The sequence below is a fragment of the Sus scrofa genome, chromosome 9 (assembly GCF_054392235.1).
Source record: "Sus scrofa isolate SSC_HxYL_T2T_F1_AM1 chromosome 9, Sscrofa_HxYL_maternal_Yorkshire_Landrace_v2.0, whole genome shotgun sequence".
Taxonomy (NCBI): Eukaryota; Metazoa; Chordata; class Mammalia; order Artiodactyla; family Suidae; genus Sus; species Sus scrofa.
Window position 1 is genome coordinate 125,913,601 of NC_139391.1, and position 19,930 is coordinate 125,933,530.

General features: G+C 41.8%; 1 protein-coding gene across 2 annotated transcripts in view; it reads left to right on the plus strand.

Annotated features, from left to right (window-relative positions):
* Positions 1-19,930, plus strand: part of SOAT1 (sterol O-acyltransferase 1) — a 67,871-nt gene that overhangs the window by 45,096 nt on the left and 2,845 nt on the right. For both annotated transcript variants that reach the window (XM_003357556.6, XM_021063736.2), the window contains exons 4-15: positions 3,621-3,769; positions 5,484-5,543; positions 7,152-7,259; positions 8,186-8,468; positions 10,057-10,135; positions 10,677-10,758; positions 11,516-11,561; positions 12,953-13,082; positions 15,048-15,145; positions 16,140-16,238; positions 17,928-18,063; positions 19,097-19,242. In XM_003357556.6, the coding sequence (XP_003357604.3) occupies positions 3,621-3,769; positions 5,484-5,543; positions 7,152-7,259; positions 8,186-8,468; positions 10,057-10,135; positions 10,677-10,758; positions 11,516-11,561; positions 12,953-13,082; positions 15,048-15,145; positions 16,140-16,238; positions 17,928-18,063; positions 19,097-19,242 (1,416 nt within the window). The remainder of the gene's footprint in view (positions 1-3,620; positions 3,770-5,483; positions 5,544-7,151; positions 7,260-8,185; positions 8,469-10,056; positions 10,136-10,676; positions 10,759-11,515; positions 11,562-12,952; positions 13,083-15,047; positions 15,146-16,139; positions 16,239-17,927; positions 18,064-19,096; positions 19,243-19,930) is intronic.

The following is a 19,930-nucleotide window of genomic DNA, read 5'->3' on the forward strand; positions in this document are numbered from 1 at the left end:
ACAAGGGATGTCCTCCAGGCTTCTTTTTATTCTTTTGTTTTTTACTTTAATTTTTTTCCTTTTGGGCTGCACCTGCAGCATGTGGAAGCTCCCTGGACAGGGATCAAATCTGAGCCACAGCTGTGGTAATGCCAGATCCCTAACCCACCGCGCCCAGCTGGTGATGGAATCCGTGTCTCCATAGAGACAACATCAAATCCTTAACCTGCTGCGCTACAATGAAATTCCCAGGCTTCTTTTTGATGTTGAGTAAAATTTCAGTGGACTGATGTGAATAAGGGGTCACCTGTTAAGACCTTACATTGTTTATTTAGCCCCTCTCCTGCCACCCTCCCCTTCTTTCTTTCTTTCTTTCTTTTTTTTTTTTTTTTTTTGTCTTTTTAGGGCCACACCCGTGGCATATGGAAATTCCCAGGCTAGAGACCGAATCAGAGCTGTAGCTGCCGACCTACACCACAGCCACAGCAGTGCCAGATCCGAGCTGCGCCTTTGACCTACACCACAGCTCATGGCAATGCTGGATCCTTAACCTACTGAGAGAGACCAGGGATCGAACCTGCAACCTCATGGATGCTAGTCAGATTCATTTCCACTGCGCCATGACAGGGACTCCTCCCCTTCTTTTCTGACCTCAACTCTTGCTTCAGCTCTAATGTCCAGTTTCCTTGCATTTTCTCAAACATGCCAAGGCCGTTCCTGCCTCGGCTTTTTACACTCAGGCTTCTTCCTCGTACTTTCCCACAGAGACTGACCAAGTCGCCCTCTTACCTTCTTCAGATCTTCTCAAACTCCCATCTTTTTAAGACTTTTCCCTAACCTCTCTCTGAGGTTCCCCCAGTCCCTCTGCTTTATTTCTTTAATGAGGAAAAAACTTTTTTTTTCTTTTCCTTTTTTTTTAGTCCCCCCCCTTTTAAATTTTATTTATTTATTTATTTATTTTGGGTCTTTTTGCCTTTGCTAGGGCTGCTTCTGTGGCATATGGAGGTTCCCAGGCCAGGGGTCCAATTGGAGCTGTAGCTGCCAGCCCACGCCACAGCCACAGCAACTCAGGATCTGAGCCGCGTTTGCGACTTACACCGCAGCTCACAGCAATGCTGGATCCTTAACCCACTGATCAAGGCCAGGGATTGAACCCACAACCTCATGGTTCCTAGTCGGATTTGTTAACTACTGTGCCACGATGGAAACTCCTTTAGTGTCCCTTTTTTGGAGGTTTTGCTTTGTTTCTTTGAGTCTTTTCATTGATGGTTATATTGTTCAGGTGACACTGAAGGTAATCTACTGTGTATTGTTTATATGTGTATATCTTGTATTTTCCATCTCTATCAGCTGTCTTCTGAGGGCTGGAATTCTTAGTGTGTTCTCACTATTCAGGACCCAAAAGGCATTTAGAAACTCTGGGAGATAGCAGGGTTTTTTGGTTCTGTGTTTGTTTTTGGTTTTGGTGGTATACGGAAATTCCTAGACCAAGGATCAAACCCACATCACAGCAATGACAATGCCAGATCCTTAACCCACTGCACCGTAAGGGAACCCTGGGGATATTTTATTACTATTATTTTTTTAGCCACACTTATGGAAAGTGGAAGTTCCCGGGCCAGGGATCAAACCTGCACCACAAGCAGTGGCAACACTATATCCTTAACTCACTGAGCCACAAGGGAACTTTGGGAGATAGCAGTTGGAAAAGTCTCATATAGTTCTATTAGAAACATTGATATTTTTAAATTTTTTCTTTCTTTCTTTCTTTTTTTTTTTTTTTGCTTTTTTTTTTTTTTTTTTTTTTTTTTGCTTTTTAGGGCCCCTCCTGTGGCTATGGAAGTTCCCAGGTTAGGGGTCGAATCAGAGCTACAGGTGCTGGTCTACACCACAGCCACAGCAACACCGTATCTGAGCCACATCTGCAACCTACATCACAGCTCACAATAGCACCAGATCTTGAACCCACTGAGCAAGGCCAGGGATTGAACCCAAATCCTCATGGATCCTAGTTGGCTTCCTAACCGCTAGGCCACGAGGGGAACTCCTTTTTAGGCTTTACTTTTAAAGGACTTGGTCAAACTCATGTTGAAACAGAATCCAGGAGTTCCCTAGTGGCTCAGTGCGTTAGGATCCAGCGTAGTCTGTGCTGTGGCTTGGGTTCTTTCCATGGCCTCTGAACTTTTACATGCTGCAAGTACAGCCTAAGTAGGTAAATAAACAAAAAAAGAAAAACCAGAATCCAGAAAAGATATAACTTCATATGTTTTAGGTTCAATCCAAATAATATTGTTAGAGGAAAGAGCATGTTTTTTCCTTGAAAAATTAATAAGTAAAAAAAGTAACACTTCGTTTTCCTTTGTGTAGAGAAGTCTTGCCGATTAAAAAATACCCAGATTTACAGATTTCCCATTGTGGCTCAGTGGGTTAAGAACCCACCTAGTATTGACAAGGATGGGGCTTTGATCCCTGACCTTGCACAGTGGGTTAAGGATCTGGCATTGCTGTGAGCTGTAGTGTTGGTCGCGACATGCCTCAGATCCCAAGTTGTTGTGGCTGTGCTATAGGCTGGCAGCTGCAGGTCTGATTAGAGCCCTAGCCTAGGTAATTCCATATGCTGCAGGTGTGGCCCTAAAAAACCAAAACCAAAACAACCCCAAATTTGCAATTTGAGCATCCATGAGGTGGCCTAATATAATTTTTAGAAGTATATATATTTTTTCTGCTTTATACTTTTCAAAAAATGTTTTTAAAGAAATGTTAAAAATTGGAATTCCCTGGGTGGCCTAGCAGTTTAAGGGTTTGGCATTGTCACTGCTGTGGCTTGGGTTCAATTCCTGGCCTGGGAAGTTCTGCATGCCTTGGAAGTGACAAAAAAAAATAGCTGTAAAAATGTTGGTATCATACAAAAATGACATTACTTGGAATATAAACACTGGATACTTGGGGCTAAGAAAGGGGACTTAAAATTATGTCATGGTGACGTATTAATGATTTTTATTTTGTTTTCCAGATAAAAAACTGAAGAGAAAAAAATAGACTCTCATGTTTAGCGGTTCCGTTGTTTCGTTTTTCTGTATCATTTGTTGGAGTTTATTTATTTATTTATTATTTATTTATTTATGTCTTTTTGTCATTTCTGGGGCCACACATGGGGCATATGGAGGTTCCCAGGCTAGGGGTCCAATTGGTGCTGTAGCCACCAGCCTACGCCAGAGCCACAGCAACGCGGGATCCGAGCCACGTCTGCAGCCTACACCACAACTCACGGCAATGCCAGGTCCTTAACCCACTGAGCAAGGGCAGGGATTGAACCTGCAACCTCATGGTTCCTAGTAGGATTCGTTAACCACTGAGCCACGACAGGAACTCCTGGAGTTCGTTTAGTAGGTGATTACTTTGATTATGCCTAAAAGGGTGTAGAATTTTGAAAAGACAAATCATCATGTTGCTTTTTCAGTAGCGTTTACTGAAACTACAGGTCAGCTATAGAATAATCTTTTCTGTTTTCACTCTTGAGAATTCACTTAACATGCACTCCTTTTGATCCAGCTCCGTTTCAGGGAACCCTTTAGAAAATTGTTAATAACCGTAAGCTGGTTCGCTCCTAACGTTTTCCCGTGTTTGTTTTAAAATTCTAGGAATTGAAGCCCTTTTTTATGAAGGAAGTTGGCAGTCACTTTGATGACTTTGTGACCAATCTCATTGAAAAATCTGCCTCATTAGACAATGGTGGCTGTGCTGTCACATCCTTTTCTGTCCTTGAAGGAGAGAACAACCACAGGGCGAAGTAAGTATGAGTATTCCTTTCTCTCTTTTTTTTTTTTTGCTGCAGCATATGGATGTTCCCAGGCTAAGGGTCGAATCAGAGTGGTAGCCTCTGGCCTACGCCACAGTCATGCCAGATCCAAGCCGAGTCTGTGACCTACGCCACAGCTCACGGCAACACTGGATCCTTAACCCACTGAGCGAGGCCAGGGATCGAACCCAAAACCTCATGATGCATAGTCGGATTCGGTTCCGCTGCGCCATGACGGGAACTCTGAGTATTCCTTTCTTTCTTAATGCACCCACTTACTCCAGCATAGATCAGTGGTCAGACTATGGACTGCACTAAAAATGCCTGAGTTCACATCCTAGCACCACTTTTTCTTAGCCGTGTATTGCCTTGGGCAAAAATTATTTTAACCACTTGAAGAGTGTGTTTCTTCGTCTTAACATGTGAATTATTACAAACATGCATACCTCATGTATGACTGTGCTGTCTTATAACAGCCAACACTTGCTGAGTGTTTTGCATTTAAACCAAAAAATGACCCTATGAGGCAGATCCTCTGTCTGCAAATTACAGATTAGGAATCTGAAGCAGAGAGCAGTTAAAAGTTGCGCAAGATGGCACAGCAAGGGTTTGAGCCCAGAGTCTGGCTCCAGAGTCCATGCTCTTTACTCTGGTTATACTGCCTCTTCCCTCTCTGTCATACTCCATATACTACTTGCATTAAAGTACAGTATGATTAGTATATTGTCTTTTTGCCATTTCTTGGGTTGCTTCTGTGGCATATGGAGGTTCCCGGACTAGGGGTCTAATCGGAGCTGTAGCTGCCGGCCTTCACCAGAGCCACAGCAACACAGGATCCAAGTCGCGTCTGCACCTACACCACAGCTCACGGCAATGCCGGATCCTTAACCCACTGGGCAAGGCCAGGGATCGAACCCAAAACCTCATGGTTCCTAGTCGGATTCGCTAACCACTGAGCCATGATGGGAACTCCAATTAGTACCTGTTTTTTAAATTGGTCAGTTATTCAGAGCAGTAGAGGGAAGGCTGTCAAAGGCCACTCTGTGCTAATTTGCCATTTGCTCTGTGGTTCCCTGGGGTTATGCCTCTGTGGTCTCTGTCAGTCTCTGCTGTTCTGGAGGACAGTTTTGACCAGAATAGCCGGCTGAGGTGCAAGTGGTACTGCAAGAAGCCCGAAAGAAGGTGATAACATTAGATGTTAAAATGGGAGGTTTTAATAACCGAAGTCAGCCTTTTAGGTCAGGAGGCTGTTGAGGGTGATTGGAAGGGCTTAGGGGAGGGTATGATAAGCATCGATGCAGTTTTGAAGGGGAGATACTATCAATAACAGTATTGATCCAGTGAACTGGAGTAAAGTGTGGCTGGAGGCTTGTCCTTAGGGGTGTTGAGAGAAGGAAGTGTCATCAGCCTGTGATGCCAGGAATGAATTCATTTCCCCACAGGCTGAGCAACTTCAAATGCTCCTCTGGTTAGGTTTGTGAATATCTCTTCCTTCCTAATCAGACATAGCTGACTCATATCATAGCATTGTTCAGAAGGAGTGAGTGAGATGACATGCACAAAACCCTTGACACAGTATCTGGGTCATAGTGAGAAGATAATTATAAGCTGTAGTTGGTTATATTCCTTCTCTTAACCATAGGTTTAAATTTCTTGTAATATTTGAAATCCTCGTATTTTGTGGTAATTTTTGTGTTTTCCCCAGAGATCTGCGAGCACCTCCAGAACATGGAAAGATTTTTGTTATAAGGCGATCTCTCTTAGAGTGAGTATTTATAGTTGCTTTTGTTCATTATCTGTTTGAATTTTTAAAAAATCAAACTACCTGGGAATTCCTGTTATGGCTCAGCGGGGTGATAACTCGACACAATGTCCATGAGGATACAGATTCAACCCCTGGCCTCACTCAGTGGGTTAAGGATCCAGCATTATCACAAGCTACATCGTAGGTTGCAGATGCTCCTTGGATCTGGTGTTATTGTGGCTGTGGTGTAGACTGCAGCTGCAGCTCTAATTCAACCCTTAGCCCAAAAAACTTTGATATCCTGCCAGCATAGCCATAAAAAAAAAACAAAAACGAAAAACAAAAACCTTCTGATTGTTAGAATTACTGTGTAATCTATGACCGTTTTTAACCAGCTTTCTCTGTATTCATATAATCTATTTGTTTTGATACTTCATTTGGTACATTTGCTTCTCCTTTGTGATCTTTTGTTCAGTCATTCAGATCCTATTTCTTTCTGATTTTGGGGTTCTGTATCTAAGGTCAAAGGAGGAGTTAGAGTTAAGAATGGTTACTGGTTCTCTGATAAATTCCTTCAATTTATGCTGGAGAGAACTGGTTACCAAAGAGCTACTCATTAGATGAACCACTTAGAGAGTTTTGGTGCTGCAGCCCTCTTTTTTTTTTTTTTTTTTTTTTTTTTTGGTCTTATTAGGGCCACATCTGAGGCATAGGGAGGTTCCCAGGCTAGGGGTCAAATAGGAGCTATAGCTGATGGCCACAGCAACTTAGGATCTGAGCTGCGTCTGCGACATACACCACAGCTCCTGGCAATGCCAGATTCTTAACCCACTGAGCAGGGCCAGGGATCAAACTGGAGTCCTCGTGGATACTAGTCCGATTCGCAAACCGCTCAGCCACGACAGGAACTCTGCAGCCTTCTTGATATATACATTGTTTCATCTCTTTGGTGAGCCAGTTTAGAGACTTGATAGTCTTCTCAGATTTCCTTATTTTAGAACCCTAATTGTTGGGATTTTATGGGGAAAAAAAAAAAAGGCAGTGTCAATTAATTGTGGTAACCTCATTTGCAAACTGAAAATTAAAAGCTTTTTGAGTAGGAATGGATATTTCTTTTCACCTGCTCGCTGAATAGCTCATTTACTCAGTCATTTATTCATTTGAACACTGATACTCATTCGTAATATTCTTTTTTTTTTTTTTTTTGTCTTTTTGTCTTTTGTTGTTGTTGTTGTTGTTGTTGTTGCTATTTCTTGGGCCGCTCCCGCGGCATATGGAGGTTCCCAGGCTAGGGGTTGAATCAGAGCTGTAGCCACTGGCCTACGCCAGAGCCACAGCAACGCGGGATCCGAGCCTTGTCTGCAACCTACACCACAGCTCACGGCAATGCCAGATCGTTAACCCACTGAGCAAGGGCAGGGACCGAACCCGCAACCTCATGGTTCCTAGTCGGATTCGTTAACCACTGCGCCACGACGGGAACTCCCGTAATATTCTGAGTTGACTGTTTGACATGTTTTTGGAGCATGGACTTTTAAACATCTTCTCAACTGCTTTAACAGTAAAGTCTTTCATGTGTGGTGTTTTAATATTAAATTTCTCTTAATCTTATTTGAACTACATTTACAGTGAGCTGTTAGAGGTGGACCACATCAGAACAATATATCACATGTTCATTGCCCTCCTCATTCTCTTCATCCTCAGCACACTTGTAGTAGATTACATTGATGAAGGAAGGTAAGACAAAGAAAAGGGATCTCTGCGCAGTTGATCCATGGGGTGTTGGGAGTTTTCACTGTATTTAAATTGTGGCAAAAGGTGATTTGGTTAAATTTGCTTCAGACAAATCCCCGAGCAGCTGATTTGAAGGTCAGCTTTCTCTCTCCTGAAAAGTGCAACTAAAAAGAATATGAGTTTTATTTTAACTGCTTTTATTTTGTAAATTTTACTTTACTTTTATTTTTAAACTGTTCCGTTTTAATGGACCATATCAGTAGTTTATAGGTCACTTTAATATAAAGAATCAGAGGGCAGCTAAAAATGAAGTAGAGTTGCTTTTCAATGTTGTGTTAATTTCTACTGAACAACAGTGGTTCAGTTGTAGGTATACACATATCCATTCTTTTTCAGATTGTTTTCCCATATAGGTTATCACAGAATATTGAGTAGAGTGCCCTGTGCCATAAGCAGGACTCTTTGACCATCCATTCCATGGGTAACTGTGTGCATATGTTGGTCCCAACCCCCAATCCATCCCTCTCCCCAGCCTTTCCCCTCACTATTGGAATATTTCATTTTTTTAATTTTTATTTTTTCCATTATACTTGGTTTACATGAATATTTTAAACAATAACTTTGTCATATTTTCGAGTTGACAATGTGTGAATATGATAACTTAATCTTTGTGACGTTTAGGGTCTTATTTTAGGTTCTTTTAGGTATCTTATGTTTAAAGACCCTATCATCCTGGGGCTTTTGGAAAATAGCTAAGACGTGCCACTGAGGCTTAGGAACACAACTGTTATAGCCATGATTTCAGTGTATGAGTGTTGTTGTATTTCCCCGGCGTGAGAGTTTCAGGTCTGAAAAGTTTTTCACTTGACGAATCAAATGCAGATTAAAAATCCACGTCCGTGTTCTTTCTCTGTGCTTTTTCTCCCCAGGCTGGTGCTGGAGTTCAATCTCATGTCTTACGCTTTTGGCAAACTGACTGTTGCCATGTGGACATGGTGCACCATGTTCTTATGCACCCTGACAGTTCCCTACTTCCTGTTTCAACGCTGGGCCAGAGGCTATGACAGGAGTTCTCATCCGCTGGTCTATTCTGTCTTCCATTGCTTCCTTTTTGTGGTCTTCCAGGTTGGAGTTCTGGGCTTGGGGCCACTTTATGTTGTCTTAGCATATACACTGCCACCAGCTTCCCGCTGCATTGTTATATGCGAACAGGTAAGGTTTCGAGTGTTGCCCAGTGCAATGCTATGCCTGGTTAATAACAATAATAATGATGATAGTAAAAATTCTGGTTTTTTTTTTTTGGCTTTTTGCCTTTTCTACGGCCGCTCCAGCGGCATATGGAGGTTCCCAGGGTAGGGATCTAATCAGAGCTGTAGCCACTGGCCTACATCAGAGCCACAGCAATGCGGTATCTGAGCCGTGCCTTCGACCTACACCACAGCTCACGGCAATGACGGATCCTTAACCCAATGAGCAAGGGCAGGGATCGAATGTGCAACCTCATGGTTCCTAGTTGGATTCGTTAACTACTGCGCCACAACGGGATCTCCCAAAATTCTGTTATTTTTGTTGTGTGTAGTTTTCATATCTAGCCCTTCATGCCATTATCTATAAATTTTTTTTTTTTTTTTTTTGGTCTTTTTGGTCTTTTTGCTATTTCTTTGGGCTGCTCCCACAGCATATGGAGGTTCCCAGGCTAGGGGTCTAATCAGAGCTGCAGCCGCCGGCCTACACCAGAGCCACAGCAATGCAGGATCCGAGCCGCGTCTGCAACCTACACCACAGCTCACGGCAACGCCAGATCGTTAACCCACTGAGCAAGGGCAGGGACCGAAAAAAGAACAAACAAAAAGAACACCTTGACTTTTGTAGTGTCAGACTCATTGTTTTGTCATATAACTGTCTAAAAGATTTATTTTGGGGAGTTCCTGTTGTGGCTCAGTGGTAGTGAACCCGACTAGTATCCATGAGGGTGTGGGTTCAATCACTGGCCTCGCTCAGTGGATTAAGGATCTGGCATTGCCGTGAACTGTCTCGTAGGTCACAGACATGGCTCAGATCTGGCTTGCTGTGGCTGAGGCATAGGCTGGTAGCTGCAGCTCCAATTTAACCCCTAGCCTGGAAACTTCCACGTGCTGTAGTTGCGGCCCTAAAAAAAGATAAAAAAAACAAAACACCACAAAGGTTTGTTTTGTTAATATGCCCTTCAAAATTTTCTGACTTACGTTGGCTGTCTGTAATACTCTGACTGATGGAAAGAACAATTTCCTTGAACAGCCTTTTAATTTCTTTATTTTGGTCTTTTTTGCCTTTTCTATGGCCACACCCATGGCATACGGAGGTTCCCAGGCTAGGGGTCTAATCAGAGCTGTAGCCGCCAGCCTATGCCTCAGCCACAGCAATGCTAGATCTGGGCTGCATCTGCAACCTACACCACAGCTCACAGCATTGCCGGATCCTTAACCCACTGAGCAAGGCCAGGGATCAAACCCGCAACCTCATGGTTCCTAGTTGGATTTGTTAACCACTGAGCCACAACGGGAACTCCGCCTTTTTTAATTTCTTAATTTGTAACATGCCTGTAATTGATGGTGCTGTTAGAGGCAAGATAATTTGAGTAATAAGGACATGTCCTTCTTTAGAGTTTTACATTTGCGTTAGTTCATAAAAGCGAGTTTGTGTTGGTATATACGAATTTCACAAGTTCGTTATGTGATTATAATCGAGTGCTGTTCAGTGGTTGCTTATAGGAGACAAGGCAATGATAGAAAATTCATCTTTTTTCCTCCTTCCTTTGTAGATTCGTTTGATAATGAAGGCTCATTCATTTGTCCGAGAGAATGTGCCTCGGGTACTCAACTCAGCCAAAGAGAAATCACGTATGTAGTTCTATAAGTCAAAGGATTGTTCATAGAATATTTCAGCCTTTGAAATAATACATGTTTGATTTTAAATATATGGGATCTGAAAAAAAAAAACCCCACAAAACCTGTTGGGAGGGGGAATACACACACACACACACACACACACACACACACACACACACACACGATCTGTATTGATTTGGAAGACTTTGTTTCCTCATTGTTCCTGTTTTTTGTAAGAGGTTTAAAAGCATTGATCGTTTGATTCGTGCAACTTGGCATTATTTTATAGAATGTTAGTAGACTCGTTATATACCCTTCTTAATTTGCTGCCTCAAACTCTGAACGTTTTCTCTAAGTCACAGGAATAACTTAGTTTACAGGGATTGGTAATGTTCAATTAATTTAGGAATAAGAAGTCATCATTTTGGGAGATCAGAAAGAAACACTGTGAGCTAAGAGATGCAGTTTTTTGTCTTCCCTATCCTGTGCTTATTTTTCCCCTTTCAGTTTTGCAGAAAGCGCCTTCAGTCTGAGTATAGTTTTCCTTTTCCAGGCTCTGTTCCAGTCCCCACAGTCAACCAGTACTTGTACTTCTTGTTCGCTCCTACCCTAATCTACCGTGACAACTATCCCAGGTAAAGGCCCTGTGAAGTAGAAATGGGGCAGCATCAGCAGTGTGCCATGGGTGGGGCGAGGTAGGTAGACAGGTACCAGTTCATTCATGTAGGGCTACAGAGCAGATAGTGGGGGTTTGAATTTTTCTGCTGGCATGGCAAACCCCAAATTGTGATTCTAGCAATCAGATTTGATATTAGTAATTTCTGGCAGTATTATACAAATATTTCCTGTGTTAAAAATGATGTTGTTGGAGTTCCTGTCATGGCGCAGTGGTTAATGAATCCAACTGGGAACCATGAGGTTGCAGGTTCGGTCCCTGGCCTTGCTTAGTGGGTTAAGGATCCAGCATTGCCGTGAGCTGTGGGGTAGGTTGCAGATGCGGCTCGGATCCTGCATTGCTGTGGCTGTGGTGTAGACTGGTGGCTACAGCTCTGATTAGACCCCTAGCCTGGGACCCTCCATATGCCACAGGAATGGCCCAAGAAATGGCAAAAAGACCACAAAAAAAAAAAAAAGTTGTTATGTATGGGAAAATATTGTGATGATTTCTCCCCTTTTTTAAAAAAAATTATTTTTTAATTGAAGTGTAGTTGATTTACAATGTTCTGTTTGTTTTCAAGTGTACAGCAGAGTGATTCAGTTATATATATATATATTTTCAGATTCTTTTCCCTTATAGGTTATTAAAATATATTGAGTATAGTGCTCTATGAAGATTTTTCTTTAAGTTCATGTCTTTATTTAGAAAAGTTAATTTTGTTTCTTCCTTTTCAGAACTCCCACTGTAAGATGGGGTTATGTGATTATGCAGTTTGCACAGGTAAATTTGTTTTTAACTGCCTAATGGTTGCTTGTTGGTGGGGAATGGGTGTTTGAATATAATAATAATTTAATCTCTTTAAGGTATTGGCAAATTCATGTCTGCAGGGAGCTCTAGAACTGTTACTGAAGTCTTTAAACTATTCCCAGTACAAGAGTTCCCATTGTGGCTCAGTGGGTTAAGAACCTGATGTAGTGTCCCTGAGGATGTGGGTTCAACCCCTGGCCTCGCTCATTGGGTTAGGGACCTGTTGCTGCCACAAGCTACAGCATAGGTTGCAGATGTGGCTTAGATCTGGCTGTGGTATAGGCTCTAGCTCCAGCTCCAATTCAACCCCTAGCCTGGGAACTTCTGTGTGCTCTAAAAAGATAAAACTATTCCCTGTACAGTAAATGTATTTGCTTTACCAACACATCAAAAGTAATTTTGTACAATAAAATCATTTATTTTAATTAAAATAATGTATGCATCTACATTAATTTGCCCCTGTCTGGAGTTCCCATTGTGGTGCAGTGGAAACAAATCCAGCTAGGAACCATGAGGTTTCAGGTTCGATCCCTGGTCTTGCTCAGAGGGTTAAGGATCTGGCATTGCTGTGAGCAGACACAGCTCAGATCTGCTGTTGCTGTGGCTGTGGTGTAGGCTGGCAGCTCTGGCTCCGATTTGACCCCTAGCCTGGGAACCTCCATATGCTGTGGGTGTGGCCCTAAAAAGCAAAATAAATAAACAAAGAAATAAAATCCCCCTTTCTACTTTTTTTCTTTTGTTTTTGGGTATATATCTGTGTGGATGTGATCTAACACTTCTCCAGCCCCTTATTAGAATTATATATTTGAAGAAGTTCCCCTTGTTTTTTTTGGCCGTGCTCTAGACATTCAGAAGTTCCCAGGCCAGGGATCGAACCCAAGCCACAGCAGTGATGATGCTGAATCCTTAACCGCTATGCTACCAGGGTACTCTAAGAAAATCCCATTTTAAAATCCTGTGTTACTATAGCGGCTTGGGTTGTTGATGTGGCACAGATTCAGTCCCTGGCCTGGGAACTTCCTCATACCTCAGATACGGACAGGGGAAAAAAAAAATCCCTTGTTAATCAAATACCCATTTATGAAGTTGGTTCTTTTATTATGTGTTTTATGTAGCAGGAAAAGCAGATTCCAGAGTCTGATCTGTTAAAAATACCCTTTGGTAAAGGATTGGGAATAGGTATGGTAGAAATTGGGCTTGAGTACCATCTTTGAAGGATTGTAGTTGCTTACTAGTGTTCAGTGGAGTATCTATGTCAACTTTTGTTTATGGGTCACATGTGAATCTTCTTTGGAAGGTAAAAATCACTTTTCATCTTCCCCTGTCAAGCCATCATTAATCTAATTATCTTTGTTATGTTCCAGGTTTTTGGTTGCTTTTTTTACGTGTACTACGTCTTTGAAAGACTCTGCACGCCCTTGTTTCGGAATATCAGACAGGAGCCCTTCAGCGCTCGTGTTCTGGTCTTGTGTATATTTAACTCCATCTTGCCAGGTAACATGGGTACTGGTTCAGTTGGCCATTTGTAGAATTGCAAGGAAGACAGAAAGCTGTTGCATGTGAGCACCTTTGATTTACCTGCTTTTCGCTATAAACTCTACAACGCATCTCTACCCATCTTTGGCCTCTTTCCATCTATCTCACGTACTTCTGGTCTCTGGCCTATTTTCCCATTCATCTTCTGCCTTCCACTCAAGTTTTGCTTTCTCTGACAGTAGATAGTCCACATTTATGCTTTATCATCCCATTCACTCTTCCGTCATCATTGTCTTGCTCCTGATCGGACCAGGCTCTTGAAATGGCCCTTATTAAACTCACTAATCTCTTCCAGTAGTTGGTGTAGCTCTGTTTGATCAAACTCTGATCTCCACGACACCTTCGATGCTGTTGACCACATTTTGAAATCTCTCTTGCCACTCTCTTCCTTTTCTGCCTTTCTGGCCATACCCCAGTCTCCTAACTTCATTCATTCTGTTCTTTTTTTCTAGAGATACCTGATTACCTGTGCCAGGTGCCGGGGTCATAGCAGTGAACCAGACAGACATATTCTTTATTCTCTAGAAGCTTGCAGTTTAATTACATGTACAGTTTCCTTTACTTAGTCTTTCTCTTTTCTCTACCCATTAAATGTTGGTATTGTTTGCTGTCCTGCCATGGTCTCTCTTCCTTACCCTCTCTCCCAGACTTCTAGGCATCCTCCCTCATGGCCTCTCAGGATTTACTCTGATAAGTTCTTTTTTCTCTTCCTCTGATAGAATGTATGTTACATACATGTGTCTTTCTAACTGTGCTGCAAGTTTCTGACGATCCAGGATTGTGTCTTAGCGCCAGTGAGCCAGTCACCGTGTCCTTTATTATCTTACACATTTTTTGGAATAAATAAGTAAATAAAAGAGATGGGCATGTGAATGGATGTTTTACAATATAGTATGATATCTACTAAAGTGCTGATGAACTTTGTCTCCTGCTGGAGATGACATGTAACATTGTGTCTTGAAAAACAGAGGACGGAGTTCCCATCGTGGCTCTGTGGTTAACGAATCCGACTAGGAACCATGAGGTTGTGGGTTCGATCCCTGGCCTTGCTCAGCGGCTTAAGGATCCGGCGTTGCCGTGAGCTGTGGTATAGGTTGCAGACACAGCTCAGATTCTGTGTTGCTATGCCTGAGGTGTAGGCTGGCGGCTACAGCTCCGATTAGACCCCTAGCCTGGGAACCTCCATATGCTGCAGAAGAGGCCCTAGAAATGGCAAAAAGACAAAAAAAAAAAAAAAAAAAAAAAAAAAAGGAAAAGAAAAGAAAAACAGAGAGGTGATTGCCTGGCAGAGAGACGGTGGAAAGTTGTTTTCAGGCAGTGGGATGGGTTCAAAGGCTTGGAGTATTTTATTTCGAATGGCAGAAGTCCAGCCATGGATGGTGTCCACAACCCTGCGAGGAGAGGCAGCAATTAGTTCACCTTGTCGCTGTTGACATTCTGGGCTGGATGATTCTTTGTTTTGGGAGGCTGTCTTGTGCATCGTATGGTATTAGCCACTTCCTGGCCTCTAATAACAAGATAACCATAGCACAAGGCTATTTTGAATTACGAAAATCAAAAATGTCTCCAGAATTTTCAAGTCTCCCATGGGGCAAAATCGCCCCCAGTTTTAAACCCCTGGTTTAGAGGAATGGATGAAGGGCAGATTTTTAAGGGCTTTTCATACCAAGTTAAGCCACATATCTAGGCATTTCTGTTAAAAGTAGGTTGGGTCATTTGCCATCTGTAAAACCTATTGGAAGTTATTTCTTTATAAGATTGAAATAATTAATGTTACAATTTCACTATTTCTGGAATGAGTAAGCTGGAATAATAACTTATTTTGTAGACTAATTCCAGCTAAGCAAATGGTGACAGATAATGAACTGATTGGCATGTGAGCTGTTTGGAAAGACTCTTAATATTTATTCGTCTTATTTTTAGCTGCGCTGATACTGTTTCTTAGTTTTTTTGCCTTTTTGCACTGCTGGCTCAATGCCTTTGCTGAGATGTTACGCTTTGGTGACAGGATGTTTTATAAGGTAATGTGTGCTCGGACTCATCTTTCTTTTATTTGTGACCTTATTGTTAAGTATTTGAGCATTGTTGGTTACTAGCTTTTTAATGTAAGCATTGTGAAATCATTTTTATCCCCACAGGTTTACCAGAATTAAGTCTGAAATTGTATTACTGATATAATTGGCACCATCTTGTCTTTTCTTCTACCTCTGATATTTGCTCCCTTATTAGTAACACATTTGATTCCTTCTGGATCCTGTTTTGGTGATTACAGCAAGAAAACCTGTGTCGTGAGGGCATTCTGAGATGTTGCTAACTTTTAATTAATTTGAAATTGCCCATCTGATGCTGTAGTAATGATCTCAGCAGATTTATTCAGTTTAAGCTTGTTGAACAGGAGTTCCCTTGTGGCTCAGCAGGTTAAGAACCTGACATAGTGCCTTCAGGATCTCTGGCCTTGCCTAGTGGGTTGAGGAGCCAGCGTTGCTGAAAGCTGTGGCATAGGTGCAGATGCGGCTCAGATCCGGGTTGCTGTGGCTGTGGTGTAGGCCAGCAGCTGCAGCTCGGATTTGACCCCTAGCCCGGGAAATTCCATATAATGCAAGTGTGGCCCTAAAAAAAGAAAAAAGAAAAAAAAAGAATCCAACTGCATTGGCTCAGATTGCTGTGGAGGTGTGGGTTTGACCTCCAGCCTGTCACAGTGGCTTAAAGGATCTGGCATTGTTGCAGCGGCAGCATGGGCAGCAGTTCTGCCTTGGTTTCAGTCCCTGGGCCAGGAACTTCCATACGCTGTGGGTGTAGCCATTGAAAAAAACAAAAAAAACACCAGGGAACTTGATCATACATAGAATTAATGTCACATTGAACACTAGTAACCAAAATGCATTTTAAGATTTTTCTGATGTCAGTGTATAACAATTTATCATAACAAATACTGCAAATATGTACATATATTCTTTGGGGGTTTTGCTTTGGTTCTGTTTATATATGGTTTTATACCTTTGCTTTTTAACTCAGGATTGGTGGAACTCCACATCGTATGCTAACTATTACAGGACCTGGAATGTTGTGGTCCATGACTGGCTGTATTACTATGCTTACAAGGACTTTCTCTGGGTAAGCAGCAAGATTTAGCTGGTGGTGTTCAAGAAACGGAGATTCTTTTCTGGAAAGTATTAGTATCGTGCAGCTGGAAGAAGTTAAATTTAGTTGTTCTCAGTTCTCTCGTGAGGTGTTGCTGTCATCGCGCAGCAGAAACGAATCCAACTAGGAACCATGAAGTTGCAGGTTCGATCCCTGGCCTCTATCAGTGGGTTAAGGGTCTGGCATTGACGTGAGCTGTGGTGTAAGTCGCAGAGGCAGCTTGGATCGCGTGTTTTGGTGGTTGTGGCATAGATTGGCTATAGCTCCGAATTGACCCCTGACCTGGGAACCTCCACGTGCCGCAGGTGCGGCCCTAACAGAGGAAAGAAAACAAAAAAATCCTCTTGTGAGTCATTTATGTCAGAGAAACCTTCTGCTTTGAATAGTACTGCTTAGAGACCAGGATACAGTTACTAGGACTAATGCCATGTGTTTTACCCTGACTTTTATTTTACATAATTAGAAAGTAATGCACGGAGGCATTTGAAGAAGTTGAACAGATCCACCAGTAATGAAAAAAAAGTTTTTTTGAACCTCATTGTCAACAAATAATCTTCCTTTTGTTTTATTTGCTTTTTTCTTTTGTTATTTACTTTTTGTTTTGTTTTGTTATTTGCTTTTTTCTTTTGTTTTATATTTTTGTTTTTTATTTGCTTTTTTAAATTTTATTTGCTTTTTTTTGTTCTTTTTGTTTTGTTATTTGCTTTTTTCTTTTGTTTTTTATTTTTGTTCCTCTGTTAGAAGTGGAGAAACTACCTATGTTTGAATTTACAACTGTTCAGTATAGATTGACAGATGTCTTCAAGACATTCTTTAGAGCAGAATGTATTCAGACTGACGGAAAATGTGATCTCGAGGCTCGTGGTTGTTTAAGGCGGCATGTCTGGATTGTAGGTTTCAATTCTTAGGTAAGGGCACTCTGGCTCAGTGACAGCCGGTTATGGTGCAGATAGCACTGGTACTCGAACGTTGTTTCATTTATAACTGTGGTTTCACATCTTAGTTTTGTTACCTGTAAAAATGATACCTGCCCGGTCTACCATTCAGTGTTGCTCTAAAGGTTAAGATTTGATGTGTCCATTTATAAATGAAAATTGTGTTTTGAAGTTCCCATTGTGGCTCAGTGGAAACAAATCTGACTAGGAACCATTAGGTTGCGGGTTCGATCCCTGGCCTCACTCAGTGGGTTAAAGATCCCATGTTGGCGTGAGCTATGGTGTAGGTCACAGACGTGGCTCAGATCTGGCGTTGCTGTGGCTCTGGCGTAGGCTAGTAGCACAGCTCCGGTTAGATCCTTAGCCTGGGAATCTCCAAATGCCACAAAAGACAAAAGACAAAAAAAACCCACCATTTTCTTTTCTTTTTTTTTTAATCAACCATAGTGAGTTACACATAGAAGTTATTAATGTTTTTGAAAATATGCCCAATCTTCCAACATTAATGGTTTCGAAATGCCTTATTTTAGTAAAATAATGATTTTTAAGGATTTTTTTTTTGGTAATTATTTTAGTAGGTTAGGATTAATTTAAGGAGTAGACGTAGAAAATCAAATATGAGTAGAATTAAATAGGTGCCTTTAGTGTGTATTAATTGTAAGACTTTTGTAGCTCATGTTTAATTACATTTTTAAAATTGCTTTTTAATATTTTCCTTTTATCCTAGTTTTTCACAAAGAAGTTCAAACCAGCTGCCATGTTTGCTGTCTTTGCTGTGTCTGCTGTAGTGCACGAATATGCCTTGGCTGTTTGCTTGAATTTTTTCTATCCAGTGCTCTTTGTGCTGTTCATGTTCTTTGGAAGTAAGTATCTTGACATCTCATGAATATGGAATATGACACTAAAAGTGAAATTTAGTGGGGGTCCCTGGTGATCTAGTTAGGACTTGGCACTTTTACCACTGCAGCCCAGGTTCAGTCCCTGGCCTGGGAACTGAAATCCCGCATCAAGCTAATGCATGCCATAGACAACCCCCCCCCCCAAAAAAAAGAGAGAAATTTAGAAAATAAAACAGAAGATTGATGTAGAAAACTAGATGATAAACAGTAATACCATTTTGAGGCAGTGTTTGTTTATTAGATGGTAAGGCCATCAATTTTGAGTGATTATGCACAGTTTTGTGGCCAGGTGCTTACACTTTGATGCAGGGAATGAATAACCCCTTGAAGACTATTGGTATCAGTGATGTGATAGCTGATAAAAACTACAAATAATTGGAGTTCCCGTTGTGGCTCAGTGGTTAACGAATCCAACTAGGAACCATGAGGTTTCGGGTTTGATCCCTGGCCTCGGTGAGTGGGTTAAGGATCCGGCGTTGCCGTGAGCTGTGGTGTAGGTTGCAGACTCGGTTCAGATCCTGAGTTGCTGTGGCTCTGGCGTAGGCCAGTGGCTGTAGCTCCAATTCAACCCCTAGCCCGGGGAACCTCCACATGCAGCAGGAGCGGCTCAAGAAATGGCAAAAAGACAAAAAAAATAAAACTTTGTCATTCTTAGACTCTGTCACTGTTCACCTCCTGAAAAAAACAAAAAACCTAACCTTTTTTTTCATGGAGTGGAGAGGGACAATTAGAACATGAATGATTCCATGAAATATGTTTTCACCTGTTCTGAATACTGTCTGATTTCCAAATAATCACTGATTAATACATTTCAATGCTGAAGCTTTATTACTATTTTTTGTTTATAGAACCAGTAGCCAGAATCAAACCTGTATATACACAGTTGACGCTGTTGTGATAATTAAGCAATTATTTATAGCAGATATCTGAGAACCTTCACCTCCTGGTAGGTTGTGTTTTGATGACGGTAATTTTTTTGTTATCTTCCTTACTTTAGTGGCTTTCAATTTCATCGTCAATGATAGTCGGAAAAGGCCGATTTGGAACATTCTGATGTGGACTTCCCTTTTTGCTGGCGTTGCCGTCCTCCTGTGCTTTTATTCTCAAGAGTGGTATGCACGGCAGCACTGCCCCCTGAAAAATGTGAGTCATCAGCCAGGCTGGAGTAGAAAAGTAACCAATTTGTCCCCTGGTTGGGAGGGTTGGGGGGCAGTGTTAACAGGAGGCGTAGGGGGCATTATGATGAATTAATATGAAGGGGAGAGAAATGTGGAGTAAAAGCATTGACTTAGAATCTAATATTGCTGCGCTGTCCTTGAGCGTTTCTTTGATTTTCTTCCCATTGAGCTCTCCTCGTTCTTGGTTCACGTCTTTTTTTCTTTTACTGGTTTTTCTTGAGCTCCTGTGTACTGAAAATGGAGGTCTCCTCCAGGGTTGTCTCAGTGGCCTATGTATTCACTCCCAGCCCCAAATAATCTGTTTTTTCTTCTTCCTTTTTATAAAAACGTCCAGCTAGACTCACGTGCCTAAGAACCCATTTACCTTGATTCTTCTGTTGTTGTTGGCTCTTTTGTAGTTTCGTAAGAGTCTCATTCTTCAAGCTATAGCCTTCAGCTGCTTATGGATAACTCCTAAATATTACAGTGTGTGGGGACGGCCCTTCTTATTTTTTTGTTGTTGTTGTTTGTTTTTTTGTTTTTTTGCTTTTTAGGGTCACACCCAAAGCATGTGGAGGTTCCCAGGCTAGGGTCACATCGGAGTTATAGCTGCTGCCTACATCACAGCCACGGCAATGCAAGATCCAAGCCACATCTGCAACGTACATGAAAGG